Below are 21,265 nucleotides of genomic sequence, written 5' to 3'. Positions count from 1 at the left end.
TAGATAAGTGGATAAAACAGCAATGGTATATTTACACAGTGGAGTATTATCTCACCAGAAAAAATTAAAGGGGGAGGGGGGGAAGAAATATTACCCTTTGCAATTGCATGGATGGATCAGGAGGGTACTATGCTAAGTGAAATAAGCCAGTCAGAGAAAGACAAATACCATATGAACTCATTTATATGTGGAATCTTATGAACAAAATAAACTAACAACCACCAAAGAAAAAAAGGATACATAAGGTTAAAAGCAAAAAGACTTTAAAAGATATACTGAGCAAATACTAACCAAAAGAAAATTTGGAGATTTATTATTATACAAAATAGGCTTTAGGACAAAAAGCCTTTATGGGAACAAATTACATAGTTATACATATAACAGTAAAAGATTCAACTCACAAGAAGGCATAAAAATTCATTACATAATAGGCAACCATTAAAATAACCTCCAGATATACAAAACCGAATTGAGGATCACAGAGGGAAATGGACAAGTGCATCATCTAGTGGACAATTTCAACACACTCCCTATGTACTGAACAGAACAATTAACAAGTTTGAGTTAATGGTCTTATGTAGAAACCTGCACTAAATGATTAAGGAATACACTTTTTTTCTTCTTTCCCAATCGCACATAGAAACTACAAAAACTGATCAAATTCTAAGTCATGAAGCAAGACATCAGATTTCAAGGAACAGGTGCCACCCAGATCTCATTTGATGTGTTTCCAGTCCCTTGGTGTTTGGAAATGGAAAGACCCTAAACTTCCAGTAAGCCCACAGTGATCTGTTCACTGTCACCTGAAGTAGTCACCTTTTGCAGTGTCTCCCCAATTCATCAGGATTCCCTTTCTCTGAGAATTGCCCCTTCTCCCCAGCAACCATGACTCATAGGACTGCCCCTAAGCAGCCCCTCACCCCACCCCCACTTACAGCCACGGTTGGTTAAACCAGGGGTGGAGCCCCATTTCAAACTGAGTCAATCAGATTCTCTCCCCAAAGAATCTGGGCTTAGGCCAGGACTCTTTGTCTTGAGGAAACGACCACCTCTTCTACGAATCCCCAATAGCAGACATAGCTGATCTGCAGAGAGAAACTCAGGGTGCCTGCAAAAAGAAGAAACTGAGAAATAGGCTGGCCAGAGAGAGGCCTAGAAAGAAGAGAGAGAAACAGTCAGAGAGCCAATCTGAGAAGTAGAGCAACACTGAGTTAAGAGACTGAGAGAGAAAGAAAAACCACTGAGTGGGAGGAAATAAGAGAATTAAAACCATAGAGAGTGATGGCCTGGATTCAATGGCTTTGCAGTTCCTGATCCCAGTCCTTCCTGTTGTCTACTCCCAGCTACATGTAACTAAAAGCCTCCCAGGGTTCAGTCCCACCTCCATTCCTTGGCTCTGGCCAATCCTTGTGCTGGAAACCACCTATCCCTGCACTGCCTCCAACTTGGCTTGTCTAAATTTCCTCAATCTTTCAAGACTCTGCTCTTGTCCTGATCTTGCACTGACATTTTGCTCTCTCACCCTAGCTGCTAGAGCTCTCCGAACTGCAGAGAGCTTTCTGCCCGGAGCCCTCCCTTGGTTGGAGCAGAAGCAGCCTGATGGGCCCCGCTATCTCTCGGCCTGTGCCCTTCCTCCCTGCCATCTGCTGTCCATCCCCATACAGTTCACGCTCAGCAACTGGGTGGCCAGCCAGTGTACAGCAGGCCGAGGCCAAAACCCCAGGGTTTTTCTGAAATGAACGTTTTGTCCATCCAGTGTGCAGTCTCCACGGGGAAAGAAACACCCGGTGAATCATCAGCAGTGTGGTAAGGCCAAGGCATCCTGGGAACTGTGCTCCGCGCCTCCCTGAACATCATGGAAAGGACTTTAGAGATGGGTTAGATTCTAAGCTAGATTGACTCCTTCACTAAAAAGAAAAAGAAAAAAAAGCTATTGAGATATAACTAACATATCGCTATATTAATTTTTATTATTTTAATATTTTTCCCATCACCATTTATCTCCCTAGACCCTTTTCTACCTTTAACATTATATTAGTTTTAGTGTACAACCAACTCCTTCATTTATAGAGAAGGAAAATGAAGTCCAGGGAGATGGACCAAAGTCATGCAGCTAGCAGGCAGCACACCTGTCTTTGGAAGCAAGATGCTTAGGAATTCGGTGCCATGAGCTCAGCAGGGCTCTCTTTTCTGGAAGTGGGGCATTTGCCATTCCCACCCAGCCTCCAAGCTGCGTCTGCTTGTGCTCCTTGCTGCCGACAGCCACAGCTTAAGCTCCTGGCTAGCATTTAGTCCTTAAATTAGATGTCACCTCCTCCCAGAAGCCCCCTCTGACTACCACCTCAAGTGGTAGTGCCACTGTGTATGGTATATTTTATATACTCATTATATACACAGTGGTAGTGCCACTGTGTATGGTATATTTTATATACTCATCCAGTCCAGTCCACCTCTACACATGGCTTAGCATAGGGTAGGCAGATAATAAATGTTTGATAAGTGAAGAAAGAAGTCAGGTGCCAGCTGCCACCTGCTGGAGTCCAGTTATTCAGGCCCTCAAGGAAGAACAGAAAGGGAAGGTCATGGGGCGGGAGCCCAGCCAGCTCACTCTCCCAGCACCCCTCTCGGTGAGCTGGAAGGGAGCTGGTGGACAGGCTGAAGCAGCACACACTGGCTCCTCACGCAGGATGGCAAGGCGTCTGTGCTGCAGACAGTGAACACTGACCCTTCGGGAAGGTCAGGCAATGCCCCACCCCAAGGAGTCAGCGAGAGCTGCTCCCTGGGAAGCAGAGTCTGGAAGTGAGTCCAGGAGCAATCCATCATAGGCCGCTGGGCCCAACCCTGCATGCGCTCACTTTCTCAGAGGTCATGGGGAACGGGTGCTCCGCCAGAGGAATTTCTAATTGATTATGAACCCAACCCCTGGGAGCGGGGCAGACACTGATCCAAGAGTACAAACCCAGTCCAGGCCAGAGGCGACCAAAAGGAGCTGCCCTGGGCCATCCAGGAGATCAAGGAAAGCTTTTTGTCCTGATTGTACATAAGGCTTCCCTCCCCCAATCCCCGTGGCCTCTTTCCTGACAGAGGGATTGGGAGAAGGGCAGTCAGTGCATCTTACCCAACCCCACACCCCTCTGCCCCGACTGTCCATGTCTCCAAGATCACTTTGGAACCATCCACCAGCCTCTGATTTACTATTTTAACCCAAACCTCTTTTCCCAAAACAAAGGCCTATTCATCGGGACCAGTTGTTTTACTCAAGGAACAGGGGCTGTCACACACAATAGAAATCTGGTGTTTGGAAAAGGTGGATGTCTTTATAACTGCTTGGAGGGGGAGAAAGGAAAGAAAGAAAGAAAGAAAGAAAGAAAGAAAGAAAGAAAGAAAGAAAGAAAGAAAGAAAGAAAGAAAGAAAGAAAGAAAGAAAGAAAGAAAGAAAGAAAGAAAGAAAGAAAGAAAGAAAGAAAAGAAAGAAAGAAAGAAAGAAAGAAAGAAAAGAGAGAAAGAAAGAGAGAAAGAAAAGAGAGAAAGAGGGAGAGAAAGAAAAGAGAGAGAGAAAGAAAGAAAAGAGAGAAAGAGGGAGAGAAAGAAAAGAGGGAGAGAGGGCGAGAGAGAGAGAGGGCGAGAGAGAGAAAGAGAGAGAGGGAGAGAGAGAGAGAGAGAGAGAGAGAGAGAGAGAGAGAGAGGCCACAATTTCTGCAGGAGGCCAGCCAGCCCAGCTGGAGAAGGCAGCAGGCAGTGGGGGATGCTGAAAGACCACTTGGCCAGCTTACCAGACCATGGGCCAAGCCATTGTATATGCTTCCCAGTATTGGAAAGAAAGAGAGGGAAAACCACATTGGGACATGTGTTTAGCTTTGCTCAGGAGTCCAGAACATGCTCACAACTCCAGGGATCTCTGCTCTTCTCTGTGAGTGGAAAATATTATCCACGAGAGCAAACTTCACGGTGGAGTGTGTGTCTCACTCCCCAGCCCTGCCACTCAGAGGGGGCGGGGCTCAGGCCACCTTGTGATCACTTTCCAGAGTCCCCTTGTCTCCTTGAGCAGCTGGGGTTAAAAGACGGGACAGCGGTCTCAAAATCAAGTACAAAACGTACATTTATTGACATCTGCTCTGAGCTGCCCTGGGCTTCTAGCAAGAATGAAAGCAAATGTATAGGGAAACATGTTAATGTAATTATCAGCCTGGTGCAGTTGGATATGAGATGAACTTTCCAGACTCGGCGGAGAACTATGATTATCCTATATTCAATAGCTTAACGTGAAATGTGCACTAAGAGTTCCAGATCCAGTAAAGAAATAACTTATTTACATTTCAAGTAAAAATCTTGGAGTTTATTATTTTATTTTACCACCATTTATATGTATGAACAGTGATGAAGACCTTGCTGCGTATGTCCTTGGAGCAAGACCAGAAAATATACTTTATATTGGTTATTTCACCTTCAACTTCAGATTATCATTATTGCAAACAGAAAAGGAAGGGGACTTCTATGGATGGCACCAAATGAAAAAACAGTCAAAGCCACAACGCTTGCCAATGGCCAATTTCCGGTGTTTCTTTTAAAGAACAGATCAAAGAGGCTTTATTTTGCCATTGTTGGAGCCACGGGCCAGTCAGTATCACGGGACAAAGACAGTAAGTAAAGGCATGAAGAAAAACAAACAAGCAAACTGCACCAGAACAGATGTGCTTAAATTAACCAAGTGACAGCTTGTGCTTCAGTTTCACCATGGCTGTCACGTGAGGTTTGGGGGGAGAAGAGAAGTACCATAAGACTCAGTTGTTTAAAGGCTGCTGGGCAACCCCACGAAATCTCAGAGAGGCCATCCCTCCAGGCCGGCGCTGGCCGCCCCTACTTGCCCGCTGCTGCCTCCGGAAGGGCACTCTTCCTCTGATCGTGCCGGGGGCAGGGGTCTGGCCTGGGATACTTTGGAGGTACTGGAAGGCACTCTGGCGACCCACCTGCCTCTCTATGCAGTTAAAGGTGAGGGCCACTCCCACGTTGCTCTTCATGATTCTGGAGGAGCCATCTGAGGTGCCGTCAAAGCACCGGCCCAGGGCGATCTCCTTGGCCACACGAGGGTCCTGGTCAGTGACGGTGTAGATGCCGTAGTTGTGGCCCAGTGGATCCAGAGGCGCCAGCATGGTGTACTCACTGGTGTCATTGTTGACCGCCAATGGCAGGTGGTTGACCAGGTACTCGTGCAGCATGGAGTTCACACTGGCCCGATGGCAGCTGCCTTGGGGAATGATCTTCACTAACGTGCGGTCCACACGATCCTGGTCATAAAGCATCCCGCTGCACTTGAACTCCAGACAAGCAGATGAGACGTTGGGCTGGTCCCTGTCCCGTGTGCTTTTGACATCTCGGATTCCGTACAGCTTCCCCACCGTCTGCCGGTGGGTGCCCCCCATGTTGCGGGATCGCACATTCACCTCCACGGGCCCCACAATCTTCACCTTGATGTAGCAGGCCCTGAATTCCATTGGCTTGGGCCACCACGCCAGGTAGTCTTCCGTCCAGCTCATGGGATCATCTTCATTGAAGGGGACGGTGTTGTAGTCGTACCGATCCCCCTCGATCCGGTAGAACCGGAAGTGGGCTGCACTGGGCGGTGCCTCCTCACATGCCCGGAGGTTCTCAAAGGCGTAGATGGGTCCGTTGCTCTCTTCGGCTGAGTTGGGCCTTGGCTTGGCCATGCTGATCTGGAAAGCAGTCTTCTTAACCCGTGGGTCCTCATGGTCTGTCCTACGGTACTTGAGCTTGTCGAGGTAGGGCTGAGGGACACCGATTGCATTTGGGTTGAATTTGGGAGAAGACGCCACTGCTTCCAGTTCTTCCCCAGCCAGGCTTGCCAAGACATAGGCAGAGTAGGCATCAGGGGACTGGTCGTCACAGAAGGCAGGCAGGCAGGCCCCGTTGGGGCCCGTGATGACACTGTCAAAGCGGCCCCAGGCCCTGGGGTTGGATGAGAAGCCAGTCCTGGGCTCCAGGTTGATCACAGAGACCACAACCCCCTGGATCTGCTCACTGGGCAAGAACCTCTCACTCCTGTAGGCCCTCACCTTGATGAAGCACCGCCTGCTTTCGGGGACATCCAAGTTAAAAAGCCTCCTTTCTCGGATCTCCATGTTGCCCACCAGGAAGGTTCTCTCTTCCCTTTTGTTCCGCCTTTGGCTTTCGTATTTGAAGTCACCTTCCTCCTCCCATAGCCCCGTGTCTGGGTTGAGCGACCACAGTTTCATCGCGGACACGTGCTCTGGCATCTTGACCTGGGTCGAGTCGAGGTGAACCTTCACCTTGCCAGCATTAAGAGACTCCGAGGTGGCCTCATCTCTGAAGTCCACGGAAAACATGCCATATGTTCGAAGGGGGAAGGTGTCTCCGTCATCAGTGATGAAGTTCAGGTCACTCTGGGTGGCCGTGGCTGTGGAGATATTGCGGGGGTCCAGGAAGGTCACGCTGGCCTTTACTTTTCCTGTGAAGGGCTCCCCGTTCTGCTTGTAGAAGCTCTTGGAGGGGATCTCCAACTCAGCCACGGGGTCTTCACCATCCACCTCCCCCAGGGGGATGACGTTGGTCTCCGTGGCCTCCAGGGTGATGGGCTCTTTCCGCCGAAGCATCTTGATCTCGTGGAACACGGCACTCCCCTTCTTGTTGAAGGGCAGCACTTTGGTCGTGTTGACGAACTTCTGCAGCCTGTCCACGAACGTGAGCACCAGCCTCTCCGTGTCCTGGGGGATGTGGAGGGTGAACGTGCCCTTGTAGCCAGTCATGCTCACACGGCTGTTCCCCATGTACACATGGCCAAAGCGCATGGGCTCCCCGTTGTCAGCAGCGCTGACGCGGCCCCGCACGATACTCCGGGTCTCCGTACACCGCTGGCAGTTACACTCCTTGGCCACCTTGGTGGGCAGCGTGTACCCATTGCACTGGATCTCCCTCTCCTCTGTTTTGGAGATGCCACAGCAGTTCTCCACAGCGTCCTGGCACCGGATCCCGTTATCCTGCTGCCCTGCACAGGTCTTGACAGGGCAACGGCCCACGTCATAGTAGAAGGAGTTGGTGGCATTCTGGAAGCAGTCATGAGGCAACCGGATAAGGTAGCTCTCAGGGGTTGGGTTGCATGGAGCCTCATCAGGGGCTGTGGAGGGAAACGATGTGGCTATTAAATGTAAGCTCACATCCTACACACAAGACACCTTAGCCTCACCTCTGTGCAGTGCTTTATCGTTTCCAAAGCACTTCCATATCCAAGAGCCTGCTTCTCACAGGACCTCTCTGAGAAAGATAAGCAGCCGTTGTTGCTAAGCCCGTTTTATACATGGAGAAATAGAGTTGGTTGCTGAGACCACTACAGTAATGGCTCTCATTGGAGATGAGCCATTAAGATCTGTGAGGGTGTATTGAGTTACCACCCAAATTAAAAGTGCTGCTGGCATGTAGTGGGTGGGGCATTGCTGCTCTGACCGGCAAAGCCTGGCACTTTTCTGCCAGGACTTTTTCTGTCTCCTGCATGACTTTCACATATCCCACCAGACATTCATGTAGGTGGAAAACTTGTTTACAATGATCAGAGCCTAGTATTTATGTTAATGTGACTTTACCATACCTTGAATTTTTCCGAAAATGCAGCTACCATAAAAATCAAGGTAAGATTATACTTTGTTTAGCTTGGCAAAATAACAAGAATTGTTTCTTGCCCTAACCGGTTTGGCTCAGTGGATAGAGCGTTGGCCTTGGGACTCGAGGGTCCCAAGTTTGATTCCAGTCAAGGGCATGTACCTTGGTTGTGGGCACATCCCCAGGAGGGGGTGTGCAGGAGGCAGCTGATTGATGTTTCTCTCTCATCGATGTTTGTAACTCTCTCTCCCTCTCCCTTCCTCTCTGTAATAAATCAATAACATATATATCTATATCTATATCTATATCTATATCTATATCTATCTATCTATATCTATCTATCTATCTATATATATATATATTTAATTGTTCCTTGTCTCAGAAAAATCATGTATTTACCGCCTTCCCCAAGGAATGTGACCCACCACAATGAGACCCCTCATCCATCAGTATTTGCAGCTGCCACAGTCACAGCGACTGGAGTCAAATGCAAATGTCTGACCTCTTGGTTGGCTTTCTTGGGAAATTATGCCAAAGCCTTTACATATTGAAATACATATTATTTTGCCTTAAAACTATTTTCTTTTTATTTCTCCTGTATGATATAGTTTGGGATGTGTGCATATATTGTATACTTAGCAATTATATGTAGTTAACTTATTATCCATAAATTTAATTTCAGAATAGAAAATATTCCGTAAATGTAAAGTGTTAAAAATTTAAAGTATTCAAAATAACTGAGAAAGGGGAGCATTGGTGTTATGGGTTGGGAACCACAGCTGACAGGGCTCCACTGTTGCCAAGGTCCAACTGTCCTGTGTCTTGAGGTCTGTTGCTCAACTTTCTTGGAGTCTGTAAAATACTCCAGAACCCTTCCAATAAATTTTCTCTTCCTCTGCCTTTTGTTTGGTTTTGTTTAGGCCAATTACTAAGCTATCCTCCTTCTCTCTCACTTTCCAAGTACAGGTTCCTGATTGATTTTGACCTCAAGTCTTCCCCTCAAGTGCACTTCTTTTTCTTTTTAAAAAACATTTTTACTGATTTCAGAGAGGAAGGGAGAGGGTGAGACAGAAACATCATGATGAGAGAGAATCATTGATCGGCTGCCTCCTGCACACCCCCAACTGATGACTGAGCCCTCGATTCAGGCATGTGCCTTTGACTGGAATCAAACCTGGGACCCTTAGGTCCTCAGCCAATGCTCTATCTGAACCAAACTGGCTAGGGCACCAACTCACTCCATAAGCCATTTCTAACCAGATCACCCTTTCTTAGAAAGCCTCTCAGCTTCCCACTTCTATACCTTTGCTCACACTGGCCCCTTAATATGGCCATTCGGTAAGACCAGGGCTTTATAACCTAGAATCACCTGGGGAAGGTTTTAAATTGTGCATACTCAGGCCACATCCAAAGCCAATGAAATAAAACTCTCTGGAAGTGCCTGGCCAGCGAGGCTCAATGGTTGAGGGTGGACCTATGAACCAGGAGGTCATGGTTTGATTCCAGTCAGGGCACATACCCAGGTTTCAAACTTGATCCCCAGTGTGGGCATGCAGGAGGCAGCCCATCAATGATTATCTCTCATCATTGAACTTTCTCTCTCTCTCTCTCTCCCTCTTCTTTCCTCTCTGAAATCAATAAAAATATGTGTTTTTTTTTAAAACTCTCTGGGAGGGAGGGATAAATTTCAGGCAGCTGGGTTTTTGTTAACACCAACCAGATGATCCCACCAGGCATCCAAATCTAAAAACCACTATTTAAGCCCCAGTTGAAATGCTGCTCTCTCAGGTAGCCACCCATGGTCACTCCTGCCTGGAAAGTTTCTATCTCTCATCTAGAGGGTCCATGGCCCATTATCTCCTGCTTTAACTGCATTTGCCTATCTTTACTCGTCTCTTAATTATAGGGAGCGGTTATAGGGTTAAGCCTTGGATTGACCTGCTGGCAAAGTTGAAAACAAGTCCCAGCTTAGAGGGCACAGCCCTCTTAGCATAATTAAGCTTGATCTTGTGACTACTCCCTAGATCTTTTCTGGGTAGCCAATAGGCTGTGGGAGGTGCAGCAAGTGCTGCCAAAAACAAGTGAAACTTATAAGAACATTGTAAATACCTTGTTTACCTCTGATTATAAAATAAAGCATCAGCTTGCGGTCTGGATCTGTTCTGTGGTCTCAGTCACGCACAGAATATGCACTTAGACCCAGCTTATTCTCTTTGTCTGTCTTTTCTTCATCCTTCACCGGCCCTCCCTCAGGCTCGCTGAATCCTTGACTGTGCTGCCAAGGCACACTTAATTACAGTTCCTGACCTCTTCTGGGGTGGGAGCTCCGAGAGGGTGGAATTGGGATCTGTGGCATCTTTGTCTCTCAGAGGACATACCATTGTACACAGCACAGAAAAGCTGGGGTTTTTTTGCTGCCCAGTTATGTCCACTGAGGTGCTCCCCAGTCCTGCAGTAGAGGTTCCCCAAGGACCCTGCCAGGCTTACCTATGACAATCAGCTGGGCGACCTGGGACTTCACAGCCCCCGCGTCGCTCTGGGCCTTGCAGAAGTACTCCCCAGCCTGGTCCCGCCGAAGGTTCTTCAGTAACAGCTTGCCATCGTGCTTGTAGAGGGAGGGGTCCAGCAGCGAGTTGTTGTGATACCTGCAAGGGATGGAGAGGTGCAGCCTGAAGGGGCAGTGCCATAGCAAGCTCCAGAGAGACAGATGGTGGATGGGTCCCTGCAGATGCCAATACCACCTTTGACATAGCTCATCCAAGAGCACTGATTGGCCTGGGAGTCAAGGGACTTGATTGAGTCTCAGCCCCATCACTTGCTGGCTATGGATCCTTGGACAAATCATCTCACCTTCCTTAGCATCAGCTTCCTGATCAATAAAATGGGAGCAGTGATTCCTAGCTGACATCACAGAAACATTGGGTGGGTCAAACAAGAGAATGGCTGTAAAATGTCTGTGAAGGGTAAAGGACTCACAGCCACGGGAGATTCTAACCTTATTTGCCTTTGTCGGGGAAGCAGGGCTGAGGAACCTTGTTCTGTATCCAGAAGATATGCAAGTCAGGACCCAGAGACCAGAGCCGCTCTGTAGAAACCCCAGTGTTGAGAAGACCACACAGGGCTTTCTGGTTGCCTCAATCCTGGTGGTCCCCACTTATAGGTGCCAACTTCCGGCCCCAGCCAGTTTGACTCAGTGGATAGAGGGTTGGTCTGAGGACTGAAGGGTCTCAGATTTGATTCCAGTCGAGGGTATGTACCTGAGTTGCAGGCTCCTCCCTGAGCCCAGCCCTGGTCAGGGCTCATATAGGAGGCGAACAATTGATGTATTTCTCTCATATCGATATTTCTCTCTCTCTCTGTCCCTCTCTCTTCCATTCTCCCTAAAAATCAATGGAAAAATATCCTCAACTGAGGATTAACAAAAAAAACGTAAGTGCCAACTTCTGGGCTCTGAACCTGGGCCCTACTTCTAACTTTATTTTGTTGGTTAGTATTATCCTATCTAATAAAGAGGGAATATGCTAATTGACCCTCACACCATCTCAAAGATGGCAGCACCCACAGCCAATAAGGAGGGAATATGCTAATTGACTGCCCTTCCCTCAAAGATGGCAGCACCCACAGCCAAAAGATGGCAGCACCCAGTCCTCTCAGCCCCGCTGGATGGCTGGCCTGCCTCCAGAGTTCCCCAGTCTCCTCAACTCCCCAGCCACCCAGGGTCAGCCTGAGGCACAGGCAAGCCTCAGATATCGCCCTCGGTGGCCAGAGGCTCAGGTAACCAGGGCTGGCTGAGGCTTGCACTGCTGACAGTGGCAGCAGCAGAGGTGTGATTGGGCATCGCCTCCCACCCCTGAGTGCTCCCAGACTGTGAGAGGGGGCAGGCCGGACTGAGGGACCCTCCTTCCAGTGCATGAATTTTCATGCACTGGGCCTCTAGGGGTTAATAAGACCAGACCACCCAGCTGGTGTGGCTCAATGGTTGAGTGTCAACCTATGAACCAGGAAGTCATGGTTCAATTACCGGTCAAGTTCAATTCCCTGTGCTGTGTACAACCAGGTTTCAGGCGCAATCCCCAGTGGGATTCTCTCTCATCATTGATATTTCTATCTCTCTCTACCTCTCCCTTCCTCTCTGAAATTATATATATATATCTCCAGACCAAATGCAAGAAAGATCTGGTTGCCCAAAGAAGAATCAGGCAGGGCAGCTGGCAGAATACTCACCAGAAATACTGGTCTGGACTGGGCTTCCCCGTGGCCTTACAGCACAGGGCCGCGCTCTGCCCAGCTCTCCGTGCTTTTGTCTCAGGGTTCTTCACAATGTACGGGATCTCTGGCACAGAAGACGAGAAATGGTGCTTTGGGTTTTCCTTTGTGACAGATTCTCCAGAGCCTTGCTTCCCCGGGTTCTTTGACAAGTGTTAGAATTGTGTGACCTGACACACACGCCACCACCCCACACCCCACCTGCAAAGATCCTGATTAGGGTACTGATCCAGAATGGAGTCCACCTCTTCGACCTTAGGACCTGCTTCCGTGGCCTCTCAAGCAGCATCTAGGTGAGGCAATGGAGGACCAAGGGGACCTTGCGCCAGCCATGGTTCCCAAGCACGGCCATTGAAACAGAGTTGATTGTTTTAAATAGATATTTAAAATATCTATTACAATATTTCTGTTGTGCTGCCTCCAGCAGAATTTTCCAGCCATTCTGTACCATTTCTTAATCCTCCAGCCTCTCTGTCTCTTCCTGACCTCCAAACCTCACACTATATTGTAATGACTATTTTAATAAGGTGGTCCAGGGAAGGACTCATTCCAGGGAGCAAGCCATGCCAATATCTAAACAGAGTATACAGAAGTGCAAAGGCCCTGAGGCAGGAGTGTGCCTGTGTGTGTGAGGAACAGATAGGAGGACATGGTGGCTGCAGTGGAGTGACTCAGTGGGGGCGGACAGGAGGATACTAGGAGAGAAGAGCAGAGAAGTAATGGGGGTGGGGATGGAGCAGATGATGTTGGGCCTTGTAGGTCATGGCTAGGGTTTTGAGTTTTAGTCTAAACTGGGAAACCAGCTCTTACCCCTGCAGTCCCTTTATTTAAAAATCCCACTCTACCCCAGAGAAAGGAAGTACCTGCTCTCATGAACTCTGCACTGACGGTGGCTGACTTCAGGCTAGTCGTGGGCATCGTGAGCTTGATGGGAGCAAACTTGGTCTTTGTGATCTTCAGGATGCTTTTGCCATCTGGGCATAAGCCAGGGACTCGGAATCTCCCACTGCTGTCCGTCCGGGTCAGCGGCTTAAGTGTCTTGGTCATCAGGTAGACAGTGGCCCCTGAGGCTGGGGCACCCCCAGGGAGGGAGACAGTCCCATGCAGCACGAAGTCCTGGCACATGCAGGCGTCACAGTCAGCATTCACCTGGCCCATGTGGCAGACCAGGTCACAGGCTGTGGAAGAAGAGGCCATGTCAGGAGGGCTTATGTGGATGCTGGCCCTCCTTTAGCCACATCACATTTAGCATATCACATGTGCTTCCCCCTCCCCTTTAGGCCTTTGTTATCCTTCCTTATTAGCCTGCATGACTCATTCCTACCTATCTTTCTTCCTTTTCTTTTCTTTTCTTTTCTTTTCCTTTTCTTTTTTTAAATATATTTTATTGGTTTTTACAGAGAGGAAGGGAAAAGGATAGAAAGTTAGAAACATTGATGAGATCAGCTGCCTCCTACACCCCCCACCCCCACCGGGCATGTGCCCGAAACCAAGGTACATGCCCCTGACGGGAATCGAACCTGGGACCCTTCAGTCTGCAGGCTAACGCTCTATCCACTGAGCCAAACTGGTTTCGGCTCATTCCTCCCTATCTTTCAAGACTTAGCTCAGGACACCTTCCCTAGGAAGTCCATTTTGATTCCTCTAAGCTATGATAATGGGCCTCTGTGCTCCCACATTTTCCCTTATAGCCCCCATCAGAGCACATAATAGTTAATACTTGATGACTGCATGAATGAATGAACCCAACTCAATCTGGCCGTTTAACCTACTGTAGGCTGCTTCCTCCTCCACGCCATTCCCTGCCTAGTACCAGGAACAAGAGTGGTACCTGTACAGGCCTCGTCCATACAGAGCCGGCCCTCCTCCGTGGCCTCACTGCACAGCGACACTGTCTCTGCCAAGCAGGTGCGTGTTCGGGTCTGGACCCCCGTGTGACCACAGGCAGCAGAACACTTGCTCCAGGGAGACCATGAGCTCCAGATACGGTCTGTGTCTCGGCGCAAGGATCCTGCAAAGCAGGATGGGCACACAGTCTGACTTCCCTCCCAAGGGAACTGTCAGGAAATTTGACCCTAAGGCTACTTTTGCTCAGAGAGCAGGACCTGGTTTACGTTATAGATGTCACTGATATTCATATTTACTACAATGACTTTTCCAACAGAAGGAAGTCAAGAGTCTTGAGGAGGTGGCATCTCTAATTTGCACAAAGACACCGTGTGGTCAAGGGGTGGCCCTCAGAGGACGTGTTGGCCAAGCACTGGGAGCTGATAGGCTGCCTCAGGCTGTGCAGGGTTAACATCACCTTCCCTGTCCACCAGTGTGGAAACAGCCTCCAGGGCCTGGGACTGCGGTGATTCAGTCATCAAACCCCCTTATGCCTGCCCTCTTCACCTCTGGTCTAAGGTTTGTGTGCAATAATGGGGGCTTCAGACCTTGCCCAGGAGACCCTGCCCAACCTGAGCTCCCAACTCGAGATGACCACCACTGCCACCTGGGCCTTGTGAGAGCCGATGGAACCCCAAAAGGTGAGGGTACCCATCCACAGAGTGGGCAGCCAGCAGCTTGCTCTGTATTAGCCGGTGTGGGCGGGAAGGAAGTACAGAGTATAAACTTTTGGACTCTGCAAACACAGACGTGGGTTCGAACCCCAGCTCTCCACTGACAGCTGTGTAATCATGAGAAGTTACCTAACCGCTCTGGACATAGAGATTCTTCAAGGCTCTGTTGTAAAGTCTGAATGATGTTGATAACCAGCACAGTATCTGGCACAAATGGAAACTAACATTCAATGAATGTTACCTGGGTTAAACCCTCTATATTCATTATCTTACTTAATCCTCAAAAACAAAAACAAAACAAAAACAACCATGAAGGTTTACTAGTATTACCCTTTCTACATGTGAGGTACCTGAGGTCCAGGGACTAAGGAACGGAGTTCCCGGGCCAGGCTGGGACCAAGCAGCCCCGCCCCAGAGTCTGGTTTTCACCACCAAGACCCACGTCCCCAGTGACGTGGAGTGAATGAAGAGCACCCAGAAACACAGGACAGGAAGATTATGGCTCTCATGACACTGGTTGGTTATGACTGGGGACACAAAGCATGTGTGTGTGTGATGGCCAGAGTTCCCATGGCCAGAGGCAGGTAAGGGCGGGGCCGCACAGGCTCACCTGGCCGGCAGAGGAAGCGCACGGTGTAATTGGAGCAGTTCTGGCCGGGCCGCTGCTCCCGGTTGAGGCACCAGAAGCCCTCGCGGGGACTGCCGTGGACCACCTGGCCAGTGCTGCCTGCAGGTCTCCAGTCAGTGGTCCGAGCCTCCAGCCGCAGGGGCCGAGCGCACACACGGTCCCCGTAGTAGAAGTGAATGGCATCCAGTCGCTCAAAGTCACCCTGCCCGCCTGGGTGGTCAACGTTGAACCATGTTGTCCACTCGCCTGGAGCTGAGAGATAGAGCCAGGTTGGGGAGGGGCCAGGCCCTGGAGCCCCAGGTGAGCTCCCGTTCCTTTTTCTGCTCAGTTCCTGGGAGTCATCCCTCATATCCCTCATGCTCCCACCCAACGCCCTCTATTGGTCTCAGGGCCCATTGCATCTGTCTCTCCAGCATCTCTCCAATCTCCTGCCCTTCTGCGTCCCTCCACTTCTGCCATTAGCAGCCTGGCTGTACCATGTCAGTAACTTTCTGCCTGGTCTCTCTACTTCAGTTTCTCTCTGACCCCATCCCCAACACAGTAGGCAGGGTGAGCTTTCTTCATGTGGGTTGATTCCACACTCCCAGCATTTAGGGTGGTATGAGCTGGCTCTCCACCCTCATCTCCCCCATTTTCTCCCCACCAGCCTATGCTCTGGCCCCAGCAAGCCCTTCTGCATTCCTGAAACATATCAGGCATATTCATGATTCTGGACTGTTCTATATAGCAAATGCCTCTGCCTGCACCAAGACGTAGGCCAAATGCCTTGTAAACGTGGGTTTCCAGCCTGGCCAACGTGGCTCGGCAGTTGAGCGTCAATCCATGAACCAGGAAGTCACGACTGGATTCCTGGTCACAACGCACACCCAGTTGTGGGCTCAGCCCCCAGCAGGGGGTGTGTAGGAGGCAGCTGATCCATGATTCTCATCATTGATGTTTCTACCTCTCTATCCCTCTCCCCTCCACTCTTTGAAATCAATAAAAACATATCTTTTGAAAAGTGGGTTTTCCTACAACCCGGAAATCACGCCCAAGCTCAGTAAACACCCCCCTAGAGGCCCCTCCCAGTTCCAGCCACAACTCACTCTCCAGGGGGCTCGCAGGCTTGGCAAAGTTGCTGAGGGTCCTCTTCCCAGGTCGGACTCTTCTCACAGACTGGCTGAGCATCATCTGTCTCCCTGGGGCCAGGAGGGGAAGGGAGAGGCCAGAACGGTTAGTTATCAGGGGCCAGAGGGTCCTCTGACTAGCCTCTCAAGAGTGGTGGATGGAGCATAAGCACAGGACATGTGTTCAAATCCCCGCTCTGCCACTTACTGGCTCTGCAATCTCATTAAGAGCTTTATTCCTCTAAATCTGTTTCCCCCACATAATAGAGCTGTATTACTAATCACTGCCTCAGTCAGGGCCCTGGGGCATATTCAGGGCGATAGCGAGTGGAAAGGGAGCTGGCATGTAGTGCAAGCTCAACAAGCGGTTATTTTCTTTTTGCTCTTGTTCTAGAAACAGATCTTTGGAGGATGGGGAGCAGCTCCTATGTTAGGATCCAGCCCCGTCCTTGCCATAAAGAATGGAGGCTTGCTGAAATCGGTTTGGCTCAGTGAATAGAGCGTCGGCCTACAGACTGAAAGGTCCCAGGATCGATTCTGGTCAAGGGCGTGTACCTTGGTTGTGGGTACATCCCCAGTGGGGGGGTGTTCAGGAGGCAGCTGATTGATGTTTCTAACTCTATATCCCTCACCCTTCCTCTCTGTAAAAAAATTAATAAAATATATATTTTTAAAAAGAATGGAGGCTTATTTTTCTCCATCTGCAAGATGAAGATATTAATTCCCACTTCACAGGGTGGTATGACAAGTCTGTGAGGTAACACGTGAACATCTCTAAAGTATATGAAGATTGAGAACATGAGATCCAGAGACTCTGCCACTTCCTCCCTGTGTGACCGTGGCCCAGACACTTAACTCATCTGACCCCTGTTCCCTCATCATAAACTGAGGATAATAGTAGTTCCTGCCTCAGAGGACTGTGGGGATTAGACAAACTCATTCATCAAATCCACTTAGAACAATGCCTCGTACATAGTGCCTGCTGAATAAGCATCAGCAACTCCTCTTAGCTCAATGCCTGGACAATAGATGTCCATTTCCCTTCTCTTGGCAAAGCTGGCTTTAGAGTCCATCCTCCCCCTAAAGGACTTACTTGGCCTAGTTGGGGCAGTAGTTGTCCATGTTTTGACCGCAGGACAGAGGGTTCTGCCTTGGGATGCGTACAAGATAGCTTCCAGCCCCACCCACCTGAGGCCCGGTTGGGGCTCCAGCATGGGGAAGAGAAAGGAGAGCAGAGGGCTGCAAAAGCTTTGAAAGGCAATTAATTTTCAAGTGAGGAGCCAAATCAGAATTCTTTAATTGGGGTGATAGGAGCTCCTTTAATCACACGACTCTGATTTCCCCTCAGATGGTTGAATATTAATCAGCTACAGCAGCAGCTGTCAGGGGGAAACGAGCAACCAGGCAGGCGGTGGCACACAGGGTTTGGCAAGACGCGGAGCTGCCTTTGTTCCTGCATCTGTGGTCACAGCGCCCGCAGGCCATGCAGCTTTAAAAGAGAGGTTTAAGCACTTAAAAAAATGTATATATTTTTTGCTTTACCTGAGTATGTGTGTAGAAATCAGGAGAGAAAGGGCGGGTGGGAGGGAGCATACAGGACAGGGCTAGGAGTTCTGACACTTAAATGCCTTGGAGAGTCTCATAAGCAAATCCTCTCTACCTATTCCTTCTCCTCAGTGTCACCAGAAGATGGAGTTAGAGGACAAGAAGACCAGAAGGGGTTCTCCAGTCTGTGAAATTTGGGTCTAAATAATAGAGCTTTAGACAAAAAAAAAAAAAAATAAATAAAAAAAAAAAAAAAATTCATGAAGCTAAAACCAGATCGATCCTCAAATCTATTTCTGAGAAAATAATCTCCTACAATTTCCATCTGCTTTGGCTGCCAGGAAGCTCAGAGCTAAATTTATCACTCAGGGGTGGTAGCCCTCCTATTTTTTTTTGTTTTTTCCTCCCTCTAAATGACAGCTCGTTCTCCTCACTTAAAATATTCTGTTCTGTGCATTTTAATATTGGGAATGATCTCAAATCCTTTGGAGAAACAATCAGGGAATAAACTTTAAATACATCTATAAACCAGCCTCAGGCCTTAAGGCGGATGCACAGTTGAGTTCCAAACCAGACATGACTTCACTGTGTCAAGTCGGGGACTTGGGAGACAGCAGATACTTAGCCTGTACCCAGCACAGCGGTGAACTCCAGCACCAGGACGAAGAAGAGCACACAGGCCTTGGTCCCCACCATCTTTCCCCCAGGCTCGGTGGGGAGCATGACGGAAGTTGGGTGAAGGAGCTTCACAACGTCAGGTCGTCCCTGGAACGTGGTCCCCTGGGAAGCGTCTCAGATCCGGTGACCTGCAGAAAAACAAAGCTTGCCAGGTTCCATGTTTCTGAGTCACTTCTTATGGCTACAGCAGAAAGCAGAATTGTTTCTTGACCTATCAAGGGTGGAGGAGTGCACGGAATGAAGTCTGTGGGAGGTGACACCTGCCAAAGTTGCAAATGCAGACAGCTACAGGGGTGCAGCGGCTCAGAACCTGGGTTCAGCCGAAACCGGTTTGGCTCAGTGGACAGAGGGTCAGCCTGCAGACTGAAAGGCCCCAGATTTGATCCCTTGGTTGTGGGCACATCCCCAGTGGGGGGGTGTGCAGGAGGCAGCTGATCGATGTTTCTCATCCATGTTTCTAGCTCTCTGTCCCTCTCCCTTCCTCTCTGTATAAAATAAAAAAAAGAACCTGGGTTCAGATGAGGCAGACCCGGATTCACCTCTGGGGTCCAGGTGTCAGGGCCCCACATCGAGATGGGGCACAAGGGAGAGGAGGTTCCTTGCCAGTGAGGAGAGGCCTGGGCTCACTCCCAGCCACTTCTGGGTGACTCATTAATTACTTCCGAGACATGGGTGTGGGGGCCTGTTTTTGTTACCCTTTCGGGGGGCCCCTCATTCTTTCATAAAGAAGCTACAATAGTAAGGCTGTGAAACCCCAACGCCAACTGCAGTGACCTCTCACACGGCAAGCGAGCTGGAGGGCACCGATGCTTCAGACATACCACCTCCACGAACACATCCCCAGATGTTCACAGGCTGCAGCTGGAACACATTTCTGGCCTGTTTGTTTGGGGTCTAGCTGGGAGTTACACCACCAGGAGCCCACTGAGGGAGAGCAGGAGGGCTGCGCTGCGAGAGTCAGGGCTTCCCAGGAACTGCTGGCTGTGGGTCAGGGGCTGCAGGAGTAGGAAGAGGAACGCAGCCAGGCAAGAAGCACAGGGGCCCGTGGGGCATGGCCCAGGCTCCTGATGTCTCTCTCCCCAGAGCTCTCGTCAACCCAGAATCTGGCCAGTTCTTAGAGATTAAAAAAATGGCTCCCTCCAACCTCCCAAGTCCAGTGTACAGTGGGAAGGGAGAAGATTCCTCCTTTCTGGAAAAAAGATCCGAAAGTACTCCGCTGTCCCAGGGGAAGCACAGACCCATCCCACACTGCGGACCGTCTAGCTGTCCCCACCAGCAGCTGTTTCTCAGCCCAGGGAGCAGCGGCCCGGGCCTCCCCACCGTCTCCAGCTCTTGTGTGTCTTACCCCGAGCTCCGGGCCCTGAGCAGGGAGCTGAGCGCTCCATGGGCCTGCCCGGCGTTCAGTCCGAGACCGCTCCGGGGCTGTCTGGGAGGCCAAGGTGGCCGGAGGCACCTTGTGGAAAAACCATTTCCCATCTGGCAGCCCACGGAAGTTTCCTCGGCACATGTCTGCTGGGTAGGCTCCCCATCCCACGCGCCTCGGAACACTCGGACAAAGCAGGCTGGCTGACCGCAGGAAAGAAGCTGGGCGCCCAGAGCTACAGAGATCCTGACTGGGGTCATTTGAGGGCCCCTGACCTCAGACGGGGGAAGGAGAGGACTTTGGGCCAATGAGGGAAAAGAGAACTCTAAAGCAGCAAGGGGGGGTCTTGTTAGGGGAGCAGACGGGGTAGTTAGGGGAGGGCAGGAATAGCTGAGCCGGGCAGGGGGTGCGGGGTTGGAGTGAGGAGAATGGGAGTGGAGCTCACCGTGTCCTGAGTGGGAGTCCTCAGCTGGGGGGTCCACGTCTCTGCCTCTCCAGCGGTCCAGCCTCTGGGCCTTATATAGCACAGCTGGTGGCTCAGCCTGTGGCAGTGCGCCACGGGAAGCGGCGAAACCAGATCTGAGCATAAGGAAGCTCAGCCTCTCTCTCCCCTCCCCACGTCCCAGGCAGCTCCCAGAGGCTGGGATTTCACTTCCAGATCCTTATGGGAAGATGCCGCGGGGCCTGGTGATGGGCCAAGTGGACAGCGGCCTGGGGCTCCGCGGGCCAGAGCAGAGGGATGGGTGGGGAGCTGGGGTGGGCACTGAGACGCACTGGGAAGGGGCCAAGGGTAATTGTACATCTGGGCAGGGTTTCATAGCTCAGGGGGTGGCGTGCTCTTGCCTGAACTTTGCTTGCCGATCCCCCCCACTCCCCTGGCCGTGGCCCACTCATGCTGAGAAAGGACTGTTGGTTTTATCGCATAATCCAAACTCTCTCAGGCACACAGGCCCCCTGACCTTTCGGCCGGGGCCTGCCTGGTTGGAATTGGACAACTCCTCGGCTTCTCTGGCCTCTGAGGGTGCACTCAGAGAACCTCAGAAGGGATAAGGGACTAAGGCATGGTGGGGCACAGGATGTCACCTGGTGAGAACAGCTCTTCTCTGACCCTACCTACTTCCATCCGGGTGCCTGTCTGTGCCCACTGGGCCCCAGACCCCCTGCATGTGGGTTTCTGTGCGGGTCTGTGAGTATGCGTCTGCTCTGGCATAGATACCCACCAGCAACCGAACAGCCTGTCTTACCCACAGGTGGCCTATGCAGCTGCCTGTGCTCAGGACTCCACCCACGTCCCCCTCAGCATGAGTTTGCCTGATGCCTCAGACAGTGCTTCTACAATTTGAACACTTGTCAGAACCCCCTGGAAAGCTTCTGAAAACACCGATTGCTGTGCCCCGTGCCCAGAGTTTCTGATTCAGTAGGTCTGCGTTTCTAAAAGCTCCCAAGTGCTATTGGAGCTGCTGGTTCATGAAGCGCACAAGGATAGAAT

At 50.4% G+C, this 21,265-nt stretch overlaps 1 protein-coding gene across 1 annotated transcript; it reads right to left on the bottom strand.

The window, feature by feature from the left end:
- Nucleotides 1-4,314: 4,314 nt before the first annotated feature.
- Nucleotides 4,315-20,378, bottom strand: LOC118719246 (cartilage intermediate layer protein). The gene is made up of 9 exons (XM_036438441.2): nt 20,222-20,378; nt 18,368-18,541; nt 16,170-16,262; nt 15,067-15,336; nt 13,727-13,906; nt 12,759-13,073; nt 11,854-11,962; nt 10,117-10,274; nt 4,315-7,150 (listed from the first exon to the last, which is right to left on the bottom strand). The coding sequence occupies exons 2-9, from the start codon at nt 18,456-18,458 to the stop codon at nt 4,782-4,784; spliced, it is 3,585 nt and encodes a 1,194-aa protein (XP_036294334.1). The 5' UTR covers nt 18,459-18,541; nt 20,222-20,378; the 3' UTR covers nt 4,315-4,781.
- Nucleotides 20,379-21,265: the final 887 nt, after the last annotated feature.

Source organism: Pipistrellus kuhlii, unplaced genomic scaffold, assembly GCF_014108245.1.
Source record: "Pipistrellus kuhlii isolate mPipKuh1 unplaced genomic scaffold, mPipKuh1.p scaffold_m20_p_1, whole genome shotgun sequence".
Taxonomy (NCBI): Eukaryota; Metazoa; Chordata; class Mammalia; order Chiroptera; family Vespertilionidae; genus Pipistrellus; species Pipistrellus kuhlii.
The sequence above is the reverse complement of the archived record's forward strand: the minus strand, read 5'-3'. Positions and strand labels throughout refer to the sequence as shown.

What these genes read in the sequence shown, in the direction of transcription:
- LOC118719246 (XM_036438441.2), bottom strand. Translation starts at nt 18,458, where the DNA reads ATGCTCCCCACCGAGCCTGGGGGAAAGATGGTGGGGACCAAGGCCTGT. An exon ending in GGAGTTCACCGCTGTGCTGG is followed by an intron (nt 16,263 to 18,367) that starts GTACAGGCTAAG and finishes TCCTGGCCCCAG; the next exon opens with GGAGACAGATGATGCTCAGC. An exon ending in CGCCCAGCTGATTGTCATAG is followed by an intron (nt 7,151 to 10,116) that starts GTAAGCCTGGCA and finishes TTCCCTCCACAG; the next exon opens with CCCCTGATGAGGCTCCATGC.